Source organism: Lineus longissimus, chromosome 4, assembly GCF_910592395.1.
Source record: "Lineus longissimus chromosome 4, tnLinLong1.2, whole genome shotgun sequence".
NCBI lineage: Eukaryota > Metazoa > Nemertea > Pilidiophora > Heteronemertea > Lineidae > Lineus > Lineus longissimus.
Window position 1 is genome coordinate 10,400,101 of NC_088311.1, and position 19,042 is coordinate 10,419,142.

Below are 19,042 nucleotides of genomic sequence, written 5' to 3' on the forward strand. Positions count from 1 at the left end.
GTCTGACTAATTTCTTTATTTAAAGATAGACCCAATTGCCAAATTTTAGTCTCACGCAAGTACATAGTTTTATGTACATTTTACAGTCTATTTTATTATGACTGATTCTTCATGTAGGCGAGACTCCAGATTGGGATTCCCCATTTTTTCAGCAGATCTAGTTTCCTGGCTGGGTCAAGTGATCTTCTTATTGGATCAAAACTGGTATAAAACACTACACGACTAGATTATAGTACATAAATATATTGAGGCTAGCCTACACTAAAAAATAAAAATACTGATGAAATTTCGAAAATTAGAGCTGGCCACGGCGCTGCGCGTAGCTATGTAGTAGGCTGCACTGCACTGTGACTGTGAACTGCCCCATGAGTATGACCATGGAGGTATTATTAATAATACCTCCATGGTATGACTGCACTCTGACTGTCCCAGACTCCCACCCAGCAGATGTCATGAGCAATCCAAAAATATCCCGATATGAGGCGATTTCCTGAGCCATGCGGTAGGCCTAGACCTACATACATTATAGACGAATTCGAAGAAGACGAATGATGATGCCAAGATGATGCCAAGATTATTGCAAGGATTCGAAGCCCTGCAGATAGTATAGGATTGCAAAGGGATTTGATCAGCCTAGATTACTGGTCACTTAAATGGCAATTAGGTTTCAACACTGATAAATGCAAACGAATGCATTATGGGCGAAATAACAATCATAATGAATACTTCCTGACAAAAAATGGTATAAGAAATGAAATTAAAGAAACTGACATTGAAAAAGATTTAGGAGTCACCTTAGATAACAAACTTAGCTTCAGCAAGCATGTAGAAACTGTGGCAAATACAGCCACCAAAGTGGTAAGCATGATCAGGAGATCTTTCGAATACCTGGATTCGAAGATGTTTGCCATCCTATTTAAAAGCCTGGTGAGACCTCACCTAGAATATGCAAACGTGATTTGGTCGCCCCATTTGAAGAAAGACGTAACAGTGCTGGAAAATGTACAAAGACGTGCTACAAAGATGATTCCAGGTATGAGGGACAAAAGCTACGAAGAGAGATTAAAGCTCGTAGGTTTACCTAGTCTTGCATATAGAAGGTTACGAGGAGATTTGATAGAGGCGTATAAAATCTCGCATGGATTTTATAATATTGAAGGAGAAAAACTACTCAGACCAGCTGATGATAAACACCTGACCAGAGGGCATTCTTTTAAACTCAACAAACCTAGAGCCAGGATGGATACACGAAAGTATTTTTTCTCAAACCGAGTCATTGACCCATGGAACAGCCTACCAAACCATATTGTAAACGCAGAGTCTCTAAATATATTTAAAAACCAGATAGATGCCCACTACAAATCTGAGTCATTTTGCCTGGACCCAAAACCAATCCTAAACCCTCGCTTCCACCCCACCGCACTCCCGCAATCAGCAGAAAAAGTTAAGAAGAAAAAACCTGCTACAGGCTAAAAAGCCTATTTGCAGTAATATATGTATGCATATGTATGTATGTAATTGGTGCCAAAAAATCAAATGCGCGCACTCAGAACACGTCAGAAGGCCTAAGCTGACTTCGGACAATGGTCAATGCCTAGAGACATAGCGATCCTTTGTTCAAGGTGAAACCCATGACCGGTCAGTGTCAAAACAAACTTCTTCAAATTCGTCTATTTCAAGGATGTGATTGTGAAGTATCATTACGGACACCACTGGTGCTGTGTGACGAAACATGGCAGCCAGCCTCAAAAAGTTATCCTTGTACAGTTCTTGTACTGTAAGAATTGTGCGATGGGATATTTGTTCTGTGTTTTCTCCATATAGACTTTAAGAAATGGTTTTTCTGGCGCCAATGGCATTGTTAACTTAGCGTTCTGGTCAGTTACCTTCGGCATTGGCTGGGATGATAAAGATGAAATGACTTCTTTAGGAGAAATCCTGGGATCCTTTCATGTGAGCCTTCACATCGGTGTCAACCAAAAGTGACTTGCCCGAGAGTATAAGCAAGTGCCTGGACATATTGAAGGCAAGCATTGATAAAACATACCATAATCTGCCCGAAGTTGAGCTGAATCAGTATTTTCACAGTCCCATTGAATAGGTAACCGGAAAAACGCCGACCGACCGACCGACCGACCGACCGACCGACTGACCGCCTGACCTGCGAACCTACCGTCATATGCAGTATCCCTTTCGCTTTCTATAGCACATGTATCTGTGTAGTGCCCAGCGCAATGGACGTGATGGAGTCCGACGTGTCTGACAGCAGCATCTTCAGTCAATTATACCGGGAAAACGAGCCCACGCGGTTAGGAACTGATAACGATACTCTAAAGATATGCTTTGTCTACATGGTCGGTGGATATAAAAACATGATTTGGGCCTAATCTATGCACTGTAGTTTTTCTACTCGAGCGTCTCGACCGATGCAATGCATGAACTGCAACCCGCAATATGCACTTGATGTCATTTGAACAGCGCACGTGCGCTTGTTTACAATTTCATTTCACATGACCTGCTGCTGTCAGACACGTCGGACTCCATCACGTCCATTGCGCTGGGCACTACACAGAAACATGTGCTATAGAGAAGCGAAGTCGATACTGCATATGACGGTAGGTTGGCAGGTCAGTCGGTCGGTCGGTCGGTCGGCGTTTTTCCGGTTACCCATTGAATAACATCAACAATCACCTTTATTTCACAATCACATTTCAGCTTAAAATCAGGAGGAGCTTGAAGAATATGCCTGCCTTAGAAATACTGAGATATCTGCAGGGTTTCAGTTGGACTCAGGCGCTACCCTACCTTATCATTCTCTTCATCTCGTGGCTGGTTTATGCCCTGATCATCAAGCCACTGTCCCATCCTTTAGTAAGACAGGTAAGAGATCGTCTTGTCCTAGCTGGTTTATGCCCTGATCATCAAGCGACTGTCCCATCCTTTAGTAAGACAGGTAAGAGATCGTCTTGTCCTAGCTGGTTTATGCCCTGATCATCAAGCCACTGTCCCATCCTTTAGTAAGACAGGTAAGAGATCGTCTTGTCCTAGCTGGTTTATGCCCTTATCATCAAGCCACTGTCCCATCCTTTAGTAAGACAGGTAAGAGATTGTCTTGTCCTAGCTGGTTTATGCCCTTGTCATCAAGCCACTGTCCCATCCTTTAGTAAGACAGGTAAGAGATTGTCTTGTCCTAGCTGGTTTATGCCCTGATCATCAAGCCACTGTCCCATCCTTTAGTAAGACAGGTAAGAGATCGTCTTGTCCTAGCTGGTTTATGCCCTTATCATCAAGTGACTGTCCCATCCTTTAGTAAGACAGGTAAGAGATCGTCTTGTCCTAGCTGGTTTATGCCCTGATCATCAAGCCACTGTCCCATCCTTTAGTAAGACAGGTAAGAGATCGTCTTGTCCTAGCTGGTTTATGCCCTTATCATCAAGCCACTGTCCCATCCTTTGGTAAGACAGGTAAGAGATCGTCTTGTCCTAGCTGGTTTATGCCCTGATCATCAAGCCATGGAGCCATCCTTTAGTTAGAATGGCAAAAGATCATCTCCTGGCTGGTTTATGCCCTCATCATCAAGCCACTGTCCCCTCATTCAGGGAGATTGGTAAGGCATATAAAAGTCCATCTCCTGGCTGGTTTAAATACTCTAATTATCAAGCCACTGTAAACAGGTGAAGGACTGTCTAGTGGCTGGTTTTAAGACCGCATAGCACCTGCCCCATTTAATTTCAAAACAAATTCCCACCTGAAAATATATATCGAATATATTGATTATGATAAATATGCTTTTTAGCTGAACTCTGCTCATTGAATCAGGTTCAGCCAGGCATATAATTCATGTAATTGGGCCTACCCAATCCAGGTGTTACCATCCGTGTGTTTCTGGATTCATATATTGCCAACTAAAATCACAGTACAAGAATTCATATGGAATATTCAATGCTACGTATTGTAACTCCGAAAAGATGCCTGCCTTGCCCTTACTGAGATATCTGCAGAGTCTGAGTTGGACTCAGATGCTTCCCTGCATCCTCATTCTTTTTATCTTCTGGCTGGTTTATGCTCTGATTATCAAGCCACTGTCCCATCCATTTGTGAGACAGGTAAGGGGCCACCTTCTGGCTGGTTTATGCTCTGATTATCAAGCCACTGACCCATCCATTTGTGAGACAGGTAAGGGGCCACCTTCTGGCTGGTTTATGCTCTAATCATCAAGCCACTGTCCCATCCATTAGTGAGACAGGTAAGGGGCCATCTTCTGGCTGGTTTATGCTCTGATTATCAAGCCACTGTCCCATCCATTTGTGAGACAGGTAAGGGGCCACCTTCTGGCTGGTTTATGCTCTAATCATCAAGCCACTGACCCATCCTTTAGTGAGACAGGTAAGGGGCCATCTCCTGGCTGGTTTATGCTCTGATTATCAAGCCACTGTCCCATCCATAAGTGAGACAGGTAAGGGGCCATCTTCTGGCTGGTTTATGCTCTTATTATCAAGCCACTGACCCATCCATAAGTGAGACAGGTAAGGGGCCACCTTCTGGCTGGTTTATGCTCTTATTATCAAGCCACTGTCCCATCCTTTAGTGAGACAGGTAAGGGGCCATCTTCTGGCTGGTTTATGCTCTTATTATCAAGCCACTGTCCCATCCATAAGTGAGACAGGTAAGGGGCCATCTTCTGGCTGGTTTATGCTCTTATTATCAAGCCACTGTCCCATCCATAAGTGAGACAGGTAAGGGGCCACCTTCTGGCTGGTTTATGCTCTTATTATCAAGCCACTGTCCCATCCATAAGTGAGAAAGGTAAGGGGCCATCTTCTGGCTGGTTTATGCTCTTATTATCAAGCCACTGACCCATCCATAAGTGAGACAGGTAAGGGGCCATCTTCTGGCTGGTTTATGCTCTTATTATCAAGCCACTGACCCATCCATAAGTGAGACAGGTAAGGGGCCATCTTCTGGCTGGTTTATGCTCTTATTATCAAGCCACTGTCCCATCCATAAGTGAGACAGGTAAGGGGCCATCTTCTGGCTGGTTTATGCTCTTATTATCAAGCCACTGTCCCATCCATAAGTGGGACAGGTAAAGGGCCATCTTCTGGCTGGTTTATGCTCTTATTATCAAGCCACTGTCCCATCCATAAGTGAGACAGGTAAAGGGCCATCTTCTGGCTGGTTTATGCTCTTATTATCAAGCCACTGTCCCATCCATAAGTGAGACAGGTAAAGGGCCACCTTCTGGCTGGTTTATGCTCTTATTATCAAGCCACTGTCCCATCCATAAGTGAGACAGGTAAAGGGCCATCTTCTGGCTGGTTTATGCTCTTATTATCAAGCCACTGTCCCATCCATAAGTGAGACAGGTAAGGGGCCATCTTCTGGCTGGTTTATGCTCTTATTATCAAGCCACTGTCCCATCCATAAGTGAGACAGGTAAAGGGCCATCTTCTGGCTGGTTTATGCTCTTATTATCAAGCCACTGTCCCATCCATAAGTGAGACAGGTAAGGGGCCACCTTCTGGCTGGTTTATGCTCTTATTATCAAGCCACTGTCCCATCCTTTAGTGAGACAGGTAAAGGGCCATCTTCTGGCTGGTTTATGCTCTTATAATCAAGCCACTGTCCCATCCATAAGTGAGACAGGTAAGGGGCCATCTTCTGGCTGGTTTATGCTCTTATTATCAAGCCACTGTCCCATCCATAAGTGAGACAGGTAAGGGGCCACCTTCTGGCTGGTTTATGCTCTGATTATCAAGCCACTGTCCCATCCTTTAGTGAGACAGGTAAAGGGCCATCTTCTGGCTGGTTTATGCTCTTATAATCAAGCCACTGTCCCATCCATAAGTGAGACAGGTAAGGGGCCACCTTCTGGCTGGTTTATGCTCTTATTATCAAGCCACTGTCCCATCCATAAGTGAGACAGGTAAGGGGCCACCTTCTGGCTGGTTTATGCTCTTATTATCAAGCCACTATCCCATCCTTTAGTGAGACAGGTAAGGGGCCATCTTCTGGCTGGTTTATGCTCTTATTATCAAGCCACTATCCCATCCTTTAGTGAGACAGGTAAGGGGCCACCTTCTGGCTGGTTTATGCTCTGATTATCAAGCCACTATCCCATCCTTTAGTGAGACAGGTAAGGGGCCATCTTCTGGCTGGTTTATGCTCTTATTATCAAGCCACTGTCCCATCCATAAGTGAGACAGGTAAAGGGCCATCTTCTGGCTGGTTTATGCTCTTATTATCAAGCCACTGTCCCATCCATAAGTGAGACAGGTAAGGGGCCACCTTCTGGCTGGTTTATGCTCTGATTATCAAGCCACTATCCCATCCTTTAGTGAGACAGGTAAGGGGCCATCTTCTGGCTGGTTTATGCTCTTATTATCAAGCCACTGTCCCATCCATAAGTGAGACAGGTAAAGGGCCATCTTCTGGCTGGTTTATGCTCTTATTATCAAGCCACTGACCCATCCATAAGTGAGACAGGTAAGGGGCCATCTTCTGGCTGGTTTATGCTCTTATTATCAAGCCACTGACCCATCCTTTAATAGTGAGACAGGTAAGGGGCCACCTTCTGGCTGGTTTATGCTCTGATTATCAAGCCACTGTCCCATCCTTTAGTGAGACAGGTAAGGGGCCATCTTCTGGCTGGTTTATGCTCTGATTATCAAGCCACTGTCCCATCCATTAGTGAGACAGGTAACGTCAACATACTTTGCTAAGCACTTTGTTGTATGATGTTTGGCATTTTCTGGGAATCAAGTTGTTGTAACTTATTGACATATGTTGTCTGTTTCAGCTACGAGGGCCGAGATTTGTTCCAATTTTGGGAAACGTGAGAGAGATCATTCAAAATGACACAATTTCTAATGGTGTTAGGTAAGGAAATGTCAGGGAAATCATTCAAAATGAAACAGTTTCTAATGGTGTTAGGTAAGGAAGTGACAATTCCTGATGATGTTTGATAGGGAATACCGGATATCAGTCAAAATAAAACAGTTCCTAATTGTGTTTTAAAGGAAATGTCCGAGAAATTTTTCAAAAAGGAACAGTTCCTAAATAAACTAGATGTCGAATGCATTGGAAAGTCCTATTACATTTCTAATGACTAAGAAAGTTACGAACTGCAAATTTTGCAAGTAAAAATGTGCTTTCTGTGTTTCAGATGGGCAAAGGAGTATGGCCACATGTTGCGATATTTCTTCTTCTTTGGAACAGTCCGACTGATGTTATTTAGCCCTGATGCCTTCAAGCACATCTTGGTCACCAACAGTAAAAATTACGGCAAAAATAAATATGCTATGAGGTAAGCGAAGCTGGTGATGATGCTGATCATTTCCTTTGAATTGTGTGCTGGGAGATCAGTGGCAAGGTTGTTACGCATTTTACCTCCGTGTCCTTGAGCAAGGCAACAAACCCGATGTTGTTCTCTGAATGTGTTGTGAAACTGGTTCCTTGTGCCGATAGTTTTCTGGTGCCCAAAGATTCATGGAAGGGCCCATGCGTTGAACATTGATGATCAATCAATTAGTCATAGATCAATCAAATAGTCATAGTTCAATCAATTAGTCATAGTTCAATCAATTAGTCATAGTTCAATCAATTAGTCATAGTTCAATCAATTGGTCATAGATCAATCAATTGGTCATAGATCAATTAATTGGTCATATATCAATCAATTGGTCATAGATCAATCAATTGGTCATAGATCCATGGATGGACACTTTTGCTTGTGTATGTGCAGAAAATAACACCAGATTAAGCAGAGTTGTTGGCCCTTAAATGATTGGATTCAAGTTTGAAATATTCCAAGTCTAGTGAAGTGCCAGGATTTTGAGGTAAACATTCGTACCCAACTCAACTTGCAGGTTAGTACGCCGCTTTCTGGGGAACGGTTTGGTGACATCAGAGGGAAGTGTCCACACTGCGCATAGGAAGTTAGCTAACCCAGCATTTGGAACTTCTGCTATAAAAAGTGAGTGTCCTGGCTCAGTTTTATCAAAGATTAGAAAAAATGTCAGGAATTGTTTTAGAAAGGGAATGTCAGTAATTGTTTGAGGAAAGAAATGTCAGTAATTGTTTTAAAAAGGGAACAAACTGTAACATGATGACCCAATTCCTCACAGTGTAACAAGTAATGTGTATCACCATGGAGAATAAATTTTCCAGCTTGTTGAGAATCTTATCTTAATCTTGTGTATTCAAGGCAGACATTCCAACTTACCGAGGAGTGGTGCCTTGAAATGACCTGGGAGATTGTCTGCATTACAAAAAAACAGCAAAAATGTGCAGTTATTGGTAAATATTTGTCCAAATAACATGTGCCCATCTGGTAACTAGGACACTTTGACATCATATGCATTAAATTTTGAGGTAAATTAACCACCCAGTTCCTTTGTAATGCACGCACAAATCATTTTATGCATAATTTGCAATTTGTTTGCCATCCACAGGTCAAATCTGCTGTTAATATTTCTGAATTGGTGATGCAATTCATGCTTGAAAAACCTTTGCATTGAAGACTCCAATGACACCTTTTTCCCAACATTATTGAAAAGCTTTCGCCTTCTATTGTTTATATTGTTTATATGAGAATGTGTTTCTGATGACTTTATTCTCTTTCAGAAATGCTCCCAAAATTTTCAAAGAAAGCTGTTGAGCTGTGTAATTTCTGGGACGATCAGCTGAGGAACTGTGATAATGAAGAATGTAAGATGAAGTTCAACATCTCTGAGGATATAATGAGAGCAGTAAGTTGTTTCTAATCACTTGAGTCATACTGTGGAGCTAATCCTGGGAAGATGTCCAAAAGTGGCGATTTTCAGGAAGGAGGATTGGCTGGAGGCCCAACAGGGGGAGCTTGCCTTCGGAATTTGGAACTGGCAACATGGAGACAAAGATGAGCGCCGAAGAACTACTGAATTTGGCCCTGACTTTTTCATCAAATTAGGAGTAACTGTCTGGCAAACAAAAGGACAAAGACTTAAGTCATGACACCATCAAGCCTGATAAAGCTTTTGCTAGACAGTTTCTCCTGATCTGTTGATAAACTCAGCTGTTCGTTGAAGCTATTTGATGTCTCCATAGATTATGTATAGATTTATAGGTTATGTTGGCAAGTTCATTCACCCCAAAATCTTTCAGGATACCTGATTCAAGTTGTGATAAAGGTCATTGTTGGTTCAGTCCTCAAGTGGCCTCATACTGTGGTGGTTAACACAGCTGGCTACCACACAAAATGGCCCGGGTTCAATCCCGGGGAAAACCTAGGGTTGTATTTCTGGAGGAACCAGCATGGCTTTAAGGAGAAACTTAGGTTGACTCTTCACAGTCCTTCGAATGAGACTTAAAACCAAGGTTCCTTGTATCTGGTGTCTATGCGAGGGCCACCAAATGAGTAACCTGCGTGAACTCTACCTCTGGACAAAGTCAGAGTCACTGGGCCAATGAACCCATATGGCGCTTAAACCGTAATGGGACGCATAAATGCTCATCCCGCCTTTGAGGAGGAATACTCCGTGGAGAAAATCACCTCCAAGTGCCGAGCGAACGCTGAAGATGAAGAAGGTTCACTTCTCGACCAAAAGGCACTCTTGTGTAAGTTGATATGAGTCTTGTTATCTTTATCACTGTGTTGTCTTTATCTTTTCAGACGCTGGATGTGATTGGCGAATGTACCATGAGTTATGATTTCAACTCTCTCCGCTTTCCTGATCATGAAATATCCAGGGCATTCCGTGGCGCTGTAAGCTGTCTTAGTATTGGGTACGTTTATATATAGACAAAGACAGACAAAATTTTGGAAAATTTTCAGTAGCTTAGGTAAACGTATTCACTGAAGAGCGTACAAAATAAACTTATTGCAAACTTTTCATAGAGTTGTTTTGTCCTAAGGTCAAGAAATGATAAAAACTACTCTTTATCAATTTTTGATAATGTTTGATGTGACAAATCCCCAAATCTGGGCCAGGGTACCTGATTTGATGATGATTATGTAAATGTCCTGATGTTTCATGAAATTTGTCAATTTTTTCACTGTACCATCGAAAATATCTCATTTTACCAATAAAAACACCCACCAGTTATTTGTCAATTTTACAATTTTCTGCACACGACCACAGGCATAGAATTGGAAATGAAGAAACTGATTGCCAAGGTCTGACTTGAAATTCTAAGTGCCTTTTTAGGTTAGACCTATAGGAATATCCGAAACTTGAGTAAATTTTTGTTGGGGTGATGTGCTTTACAATATAGTTTAACTCGCCCGTTTCAGGTTTGACATCTTTCTTCCAAAATGGCACTTGTGGCCAACGAAGAGAAACCGTACGATCAACAACTACGTGAAGATCATCGATGGCGTGGTGAAGACTATCATTCGAGAGAAGGAAGAGAAATTTGCTGCTGCTGATAAAGATGGTAAGAAAATTAGTATGGGCATCGCGTCCAGCTCGCTTCTACTCAAAATTTAACAATTTTCTGTGGTATAGGTCTATGTTTGGCAGAGGTTTCGGCCAACATTTTAGCTCCTTACGAGCGGTTTTAGCGAGACAGTCAATATCAGGTATCAATTCTATTCTAAAACATCAAGAATTAAACAATGAATGATGTGATTTTAAATGCATTTTGACTGCTTCAATATTTTGCACCTACCCAAGCGGGTTTTTTGTCTAACCATGACCGCTGAATACACTGTTATACTGTACAGTTCATTATGCCCCCGCTCAACGAAGTTGAGATGGGGGCATTATGTTCTTGGCTGGTTTCTGCGTCCGCGTCCGCATCCGCACTCTATTCCGCTCTATAACTCAGGAACCGCTTGTCCGGTAGACTTGAAATTTTTATGGTTTGAAGGCCTAGGGTCTCGAAGGTTCCCTATTGATTTTGGGCCAAAGCTCAAATCAAAGATGGCCGCCAGGCCACCATATTGGTGTTTTGCATTCCGCCGCCTAACTATAGAACTGAGTGAGTGATAAACCTGAAACTTCTGTGGTATGATGCTCTAGTGTAGGGGAGGTGCCCTATCGATTCTGGGCCCGAACTAAAATCCATCATGGCCGCTAGGCGGCCATCTTTGTTTTTTGCATTCTGCCCCATAACTTGAGAACCGAGTGAGTGATAAACCTGAAACCTCTGTGGTGTGATGCTCTAGTGTAGGGGAGGTGCCCTATCGATTCTGGGCCCGAACTAAAATCCATCATGGCCGCTAGGCGGCCATCTTTGTTTTTTGCATTCTGCCCCATAACTTGAGATCCGAGTAAGTGATAAACCTGAAACTTCTGAGGTGTGATGCTCTAGTGTAGGGGAGGTGTTCTATCAATATTGGGCCCGACCTAAAATACATCATGGCCGCCAGGCAGCCATCTTTGTTTTTTTTATTCCGCCCCATAACTTGAGAACCGAGTGAGTAATAAACCTGAAACTTCTGTGGTGTGATGTTCTAGTGAAGGGGAGGTGCCCTATTGATTTTGGGCCCGACGCAAAATCCAAGATGGCCGCCAGGCCACAAACTTGATTTTTGCATTCCGCCCTATAACAGTTTAACCCGAGAACCATTCCATCTCCATTGCATACTGTGATCAGCGGAGATTTCAACTACAACCTACTCAAAGAACGTCTTCAAGTGCTGGAACACCCCCTCCATTCATTTCAACAACTCATCAAGGAACCTACAACACTCAACTGCACACTGTTAGATCACATCTATATCAAGTCGCATCCTGATGAAATACATGCAGGAGTGTGCAGAACATACTACAGCTACCACAACCCAGTCTACTATACGTTCAATCAGTAATAGAGTGGCCACTCGGCATCCCTTGGAAGCAACTCCTCCACTTCGACCACTGCCTCCACAGCTGCTACCAGAACACCAGCTACGATACCCATCCAATAGATGTTCCTCAACTCCCACCTCAGCCCAACACACCAACCCACAAATTCTGCTTCTTCCATATAAAGCAATGGCGGACGAATGCCCAAGAGCTGTAACAAGCAAACCGTTTCCACTGTGACGACTGCCTTGATCCACAGCTGCTCTCCGAACACCGATTACGATGCCAATCACCGCTTTAAGGCTGATTACTCCACCAAGGACACTTCTTTCCACTGTAACCACCTCCAGAGCTGCTCTCAGAACACCAGTTACAGTGCTCATAATCAGTCCTTTCATGGCTGATTACTGCAACAAGGACACGGTTTTCACCATGACCACTGTCTCCAAAGGTACTCTCCAAACCCAATTTACGATGTCCTTTCATGACTGGTTGATGAAAACTTGTCACACTACATACCGTATTTATGCGCATTTTAGCACATGCGCTTATAAACAAAAATCGCTTGTTTTAGGGTATATTTTCAGCCTTCACTTTACCCGATTATGTATAAACGCATGTGCTAATATTTTTCGGAGATGTCATCGTCACTGCATCGAAGGGAGGCTGCATGACTTCTAATAACATGCTGGAAGAATACGTGAACAAACTGTCACAGTCCCGTGCTGCATGCTTCCATGTTTAACCCCGCTAGTACTCTAGCATGTTAACTCTGAATACCGCGCACTGCCACATGAAAGACAAATAGAAAGACACTTTTAAGCAGCAAAACACACAACTGCTGTTCATTCCAGGTGGAATGACCCCTCTCCTGCCACCAATCAACACACACATCAAGAACATTTTTGTTCAATTATTAGCGCACTGCGCTTAAACTGCGCTTATAATTGAATTTAACTGCACCCTCAATTAGCGCGTGCAGTGCGCTAAAATGCGCATAAATACAGTAAGCAGATTACTACCAGTATAAGCACTTAAATTCATTTCCTTCAACCTACCCAACATTAAAAATATGCCCACTCAGCGGGGGCATACATTGGGATTCACACGAATCGCGTTATGTCTAGTTATAAATCGAGGTGTTTGATGGATTGAAAAAAGGCTTTTTCCCTGCAAATCACTCACAGTAGACATTTAAAAACTACTCTTATTTGCAGAACACGATTCCTTGCAGAAGGATCTTCTGGCAATGATGATGTCGGCCCGAGATGATGGCAGCGGGCGAGGTCTGTCTGATGAAGAACTCAAGGACCACGTCATCACATTTGTAACAGCCGGACACGAGGTAAAATCCTTTGGGTGTGATGAAAATGACCAGGACAATTTATGGCATTCGGAATAGATGCTCATCTTCTACTCTGACGATATTTCTGATAAATATATTCTTTTTCAGACCACTAGCCACGGACTTACCTGGTTGTTCCTACACCTTGCTCAAAATCTGGAAATTCAAGAAAAGTTACGTGAAGAAGTTGTGGCAAATTTGCCAGATGATGTAAATGATATCTCCATGGAAACCATTGAGAAGATGGAGTATCTAAATGCCGTTGTCAAGGAAACGCTAAGGTAACAAAAAACTTTCTGATGCATTTGACTCTTTGAGCCAGTCTAATTATTGGGTATTAGTATTACCTTCATAGAATAATTCTAACACTTGACTTGTGAAAATCTTGATTACATCAACGGATTGATATGAATAAGCAGTGGAACCTCCCTTAGCGGACACCTCTCTATAAAGGACACTAGTTTTGGTCCCAAATTGGTTGTTTCCATTGAATGTGACCTCCCTAATCAGGACACCTCTCTATTAAGGACAGCACTTGTCAGTCCCATGGATGTCCTTGATAGAGAGTGTAACTTTTCTCTCGTGACATGTTTTTAAGCCTTAGTCAATTAACGCCGTGCAGGTGAAAAGTGACACATTGATAGCTACAAGTGATAACTTTGACAAAGCATTAGGAAACCCGCAGACAAGCACTTTTTATTGCAGATATGTGCAACATTTATTGCTGCAATGAGCGATATATAGAGATCCCTGGTGTGTCGGTATTAACTTACAACAAAACTGGCGATTATAAGCGTTTGATATCATTGCATGTTGCATTGACGTACAATCCTGAAGGCACTCAAAGGCAGTGGCGATGACCCCGACAAGCGAATGATATTTGTTGCATGCATCTTCGGCCGCAATAAAAATTGCTTATCTCTGCACTCCTGTCACAACTAACCGCTTGTTCCATATCCTACTTACATCCTCCCTTTTCAGACTAACCCCACCTGTAGCGATGGTATTCCGTGAAACGATTGAGGATGATGTAATTTGTGGCCACCGTGTCCCGGCTGGGACTACTTGTCATTTAGCTATAGCTTCACTTATGAGGTTGGTATTCACACGTGTGCCAGCCCTTGTCAGCTTGGGCTGAGCTGTGTTGCATAAGAGGAAAAATACTCTAGTATCACTGATCTAAGACCAGTTGATTAATTACTGTGAAATCAAACAAAGGCCAAGCCAGAACTTGACATCAAGACCATTTGAAAACTTGGTGTTGCCAAATGTTAATATAAGTAGGAGGAAACCTACGCTGTCAAAGAGAGTCGCCCTATTTGTCACATGAATGTACCAGGACCGACCGGGAATCGAACCCGGGGCCTCGGAGGTGACAGGCGCATGCTATGCTTGATGATACATATCATTGAAGTGAATAGTCTTAGATCAGTGAAACTAGAGTATATCATCAAAACACAGGTCTGCCCTCGCTGGTGGGTTTTGATAAATAGATAATCAAGCTCCATCTATTACAGGCTTTCACCCCCAGTTCCAGTTGTTCTCCGCTCATGTAACAGCGACGATAACATCTGCGGCCAAGACGTGCCTGCTGGGACAAATATTATCTTACATTTGGGGGCCATGATGAGGTCAGTCAATGATTGGTCGTCGTTGCTGTTCTAGCTTGTGCGCTGAAATGGTCCATACACCATTTATTTACTAGCATGTTTGGCTTTTGATGTTGTGTTTTTGTGTTGGATAATTTATTTTTGTTAGTCTTGGGTTTTTAGCTCACCTCTTAGCAGAGGTGAGCTTATCCCATACCGTGGCGTCCGTCGTCCGTCGTCGTCGTCGTCGTCGTCGTCGTCGTCGTCGTCGTCCGTCGTCGTCCGTCGTCCGTTAGCAGGGCACGTTTCGTAACTGTTAGAGCTATTGAGTTGAAACTTGGTACACATGTACCCTTATGTAATGACACCTTGGAGACCAAGTTTCGGTCTGATTCGTTTCATGGTTTGTCCACCAGGGGGCCAAACGTTAAAAGTGAAAATGTGCAATATCTCCCTTAATAGTAGTCGGGAAATTTTGAAAAAAATATGGTAGGTACTTCTAGCAAAGGTGCATCATATATCCTCCGGGTTTTTGATTTGACCTCCTTTTCAAGGTCACAGAGGTCAAATGGTGTAAATTGGCCATTAGGATGTAACGATGGCACGTTTCTAAACTGCAATGACTATTGATACCAAATTTGTTACACATTTACCCCTTAGTCAGGTGATCTCAGGGACCAAAGTTTGGTCCAATATGATTCACCACTTGACCACCAGGGGGCAAAATCCAAAAACCTTAAAAATGTGATTATTCCTTAACTTCTTGCCCGATTGCCACCAATTTGATATCATGGGTACATCTAACCACCATACAGTATATGTCACACAGGTTTTCAATTTGACCTTCTTGTCAAGGTCACAGAGGTCAAATGACGTAAATTCGCCGTCAGGCCGTAACTATGGCACGTTTCTTAACTGCAATGACTATTGATCACAAATTAAGTACACATGTACCCCTTGGTCAGGTGATCTCAGGTACCGAAGTTTGGTGCGATCTGATTTGCCGTTTGGCCTCCAGGGAGGGGGCCAAATCCTAAATTCATCAAAATGCTATTATTCCTAGTAATGACTTGCCCGATTGGCACCAATTTTATATCATAGGTACATCTAATTCTAACAACCATTCAATGTGTCACCCGGGTCTTCTTTGATTTGACCTACTTTTCAAGGTCACAGAGGTCGAATGTACTGTAAATTGGCCATTTTGGGGAAATTGTAATTGCTTGGACCTACATCAAACCTAACACTACATGACACAATACCATGCTCTTTATCCATCTTTCCTCCACATGAGGTGAGCACAATGGCCCTGGCCATTTCATTGGGTTTAGGGTGCTTGTTTACGGAGGCATAATTCTGACTGTTGGGGCTTTTTTTGTGCTTTTGTGTGTGATAATTTATTTTTGTTACTTTTGGGTTTTTGGGTTTTGGGTGCTTGTTTACGGAGGTATAATTCTGACTGTTGGGGATTTTTCTTGTGCTCTTAGACTCAGAAGGGTCAGGGTCAAATGCTTCGTACCAAGGAAGGTGACACGAGTATTATTGCTGGGTTGCGCATTGTCACTCAGACTGGTATCAAGTAGCTTGACCTGTGTAGGACAATTTATATTCAAAGAAATATGACGCATTTGAAATGAAATTCTTGCTAAGAAGAAAGAGGTTTTCATCCCAGAATATATTCAAGAGCATGTACTACCCACAAAACGCAATACTTTGGCTCTGTTGCCGAAACTTTCCTGGTATTTAGTATTTGTGTATCTGTTAATACCACAGCATTCTGTTGAAATTTATATTCAGTACGTTTAAAGGCCTACGCTGGTCGTTAAAAATTTTGAATTTGTAATTGAATTTAAAAATGTCCAATTGCGGAAATATGTACTAAGTATAAATTTCAACATTGCCGTTGTGTAGACTTATAAACAAATACTATGAATACCAAGTTTAAACAAATTAGTATTCACAATAACTGTGCTACCGCATTGTATATTTGTGGATTTCTATTTAACTGGACCACAAGTAATTATGAACGGTGTACCCCTTTAGGCAATTGGAAATTTTTGTGACGAATTTCAAATTTTTAATGCAAGTGCAGGCCTCCAAGGCCATGAAAACCTTGAGGGTTCACAGTCTATTGATCATAACCACTTTCCTTCAGATTGCCCGAATATTGGGATGATCCTGAGACCTTCAAACCAGAACGTTTCATCAACAACGACAACATCAACCCATATTCCTGGGTTCCGTTCGTCCTCGGCAACCGGATGTGTATCGGCTACCGATTTGCACTACTCGAGATGAAGGTCATGATTGCGCTACTCATGAAGCGATTTAAATTTTCCTGGGTACCAGGTTTCACGTACCGTACTAAGCTGGCGATCACAATGCGACCTGACCCTCCATTAGAGTTATTCGTTGAGCCAGCGTAGCTCTGCTATTAGAAACTTATTAGCTTAAGGAATTGAACCCTCGGCTTCGGACCTTGGTTGAGTTACCAAGACACTCTCGGGTGGAGCTAAAATACAGTCCAAACCCGAGCCTGTCGGCGAGGGTTTGGACGAAATTTTAGCTCCACCCGAGAGTGTCTTGGTAACTCAACCAAGGTCCGAAGCCGAGGGTTCAATTTCTATTCTAAAATACCTCAAACTTAAAAAGATAGGCCACGAAAATAACTTGAATATGTGCGAATTTGGCAAATTCCATCCATCGCCGGCCCGGCCGGAGCGCCGGTAGCGCCATTGTTTACATTATGTTACGGCAACGTTACAGAAAATGAGACATGTACATTTTGTACAGCGCGCAAAGGAAGTCCGCATCGGCTCGCTCAAGTGATGCTAAAATCTGCGCAAATGGGCTATTTGGAGCGTTTTTCTCGGCAAATATGTGTAGTGCTCATTAAAAAACTTAGGGTGGTTGATGCTTCCTTGACTGATTTGTGTTTGAAGCAGTGTTTTGAGCGCCTCAAACTTCTGAAGTGAACTAAATTCCATTGACGTGACGTGTGCATGGTTTCCACATTTTAGTGCAACCCGAGGGAACTTTGGTAGAGCATCTTGGTTGCGTGTCCAAAACACTCCACTCTCAGAACGAGGCTTATGCATTTTCCATTTAAAAGTTGACTTTACGGTACCAAGGTATTTTAGAATGGTAGCTCATCTAGTGCCATTCAACATGATAACATACCAATAACATGACATTCCAATTTTGTGTTATACATGACTAACTCCGATCACAGCTCAACAGTATCTTAAAGTGACTTTTTATATATTTTTACGTTTTGTACTGCTGCAAGTTATAACCAACGGTATCCACAGGTGAATCCATACAAGTGACTGAGTACAAGAAGGTTGTACTCAGTCACATGTACTCAGTCACTTGTGTGGATTCACCTGAGGAGGGTAGTATGTAACTACCAAAAACGTTTGGGATGTATATGTATATATGTTGAGTGAAATTATAGATATGATGTTTTTCATATTATGGATTCGCTCTTTTCTGTGGTATATTGAATGTATTGTTTAGACATGTGTTTAATGACTCTTTGTTGAATGTCCAGAATGTATCTAAATCGAGCAGCTGACTAAACTAAAACAAATATAAATTTACTAAATATTTATATTTACATTTGTAAATACTGCAGTATCTTTTTATGAAATTCATTGAGAGCAATACAAAGAATAACTAGATTTATTTCAGAGTTTAAGAAATTTCTTTTTTTTCATTTTAAGGGATTGTGTAAATAGCGTCTTAAAATTTCTGAAAAACTTCCGAAATTAGTGGGGAGGAGCACTATTTCTTATATTCTCACAAAAGTCGTGAAATTTTCAAATATCGTATCTGTTGCATTTAAATCGGGATTTTGATCACTCTCAGCTCTGTTAAGAACAGTCAGACATGTTCCTCCTTGTAGTCTTATTACCCCTCAGCCCATAAAGGCTAGAGGGGTATTGTCGAGGCGTTCGCCGTCCGTCTGTCCGTCTGTCGGGCCGTTGATCTCGTTTCCGGAGCATATTTCCGTAACCATAAATGCTGGCCATTTCATCTCTGGGTGGTTTGAAGGTCTTATGGTACCATTGTGCCTTTTGGTAGTTTTGACGGTTTTCGACCTACACTTGGCCCCAGGGGGCGCTTCATGCAAAAAACTACTTTTGGCTATATCTCATGAATTATGCTAGCTAGAATCATGATATTTTTACTGAGGACAGTACTCATGAGACTACATCACATGATACCCGGGTTTTTGATTTGACCTACTTTTCAAGGTCACAGGGGTCAAGTAGCGTAAATTGACCATCAGTGGTTTCCGGAACATACATCCGTAACCATAAATGCTGGGCATT

At 42.4% G+C, this 19,042-nt stretch overlaps 1 protein-coding gene across 1 annotated transcript; it reads left to right on the forward strand.

Moving 5' to 3' along the window:
* The first annotated feature begins 124 nt into the window (after positions 1-124).
* Positions 125-19,003, forward strand: LOC135487150 (uncharacterized). Its single transcript, XM_064770585.1, has 13 exons — positions 125-204; positions 2,716-2,880; positions 6,800-6,879; positions 7,166-7,306; positions 7,869-7,975; positions 8,626-8,750; positions 9,653-9,765; positions 10,274-10,416; positions 12,989-13,116; positions 13,225-13,397; positions 14,098-14,211; positions 14,634-14,747; positions 16,861-19,003. Exons 2-13 carry the CDS (start codon positions 2,743-2,745, stop codon positions 17,129-17,131), a joined length of 1,647 nt encoding a protein of 548 aa, XP_064626655.1. The 5' UTR covers positions 125-204; positions 2,716-2,742; the 3' UTR covers positions 17,132-19,003.
* Positions 19,004-19,042: the final 39 nt, after the last annotated feature.

What these genes read in the sequence shown, in the direction of transcription:
- LOC135487150 (XM_064770585.1), top strand. Translation starts at nt 2,743, where the DNA reads ATGCCTGCCTTAGAAATACTGAGATATCTGCAGGGTTTCAGTTGGACT. An exon ending in TGGAACTTCTGCTATAAAAA is followed by an intron (nt 7,976 to 8,625) that starts GTGAGTGTCCTG and finishes ATTCTCTTTCAG; the next exon opens with AAATGCTCCCAAAATTTTCA. An exon ending in TGCTGCTGCTGATAAAGATG is followed by an intron (nt 10,417 to 12,988) that starts GTAAGAAAATTA and finishes TCTTATTTGCAG; the next exon opens with AACACGATTCCTTGCAGAAG.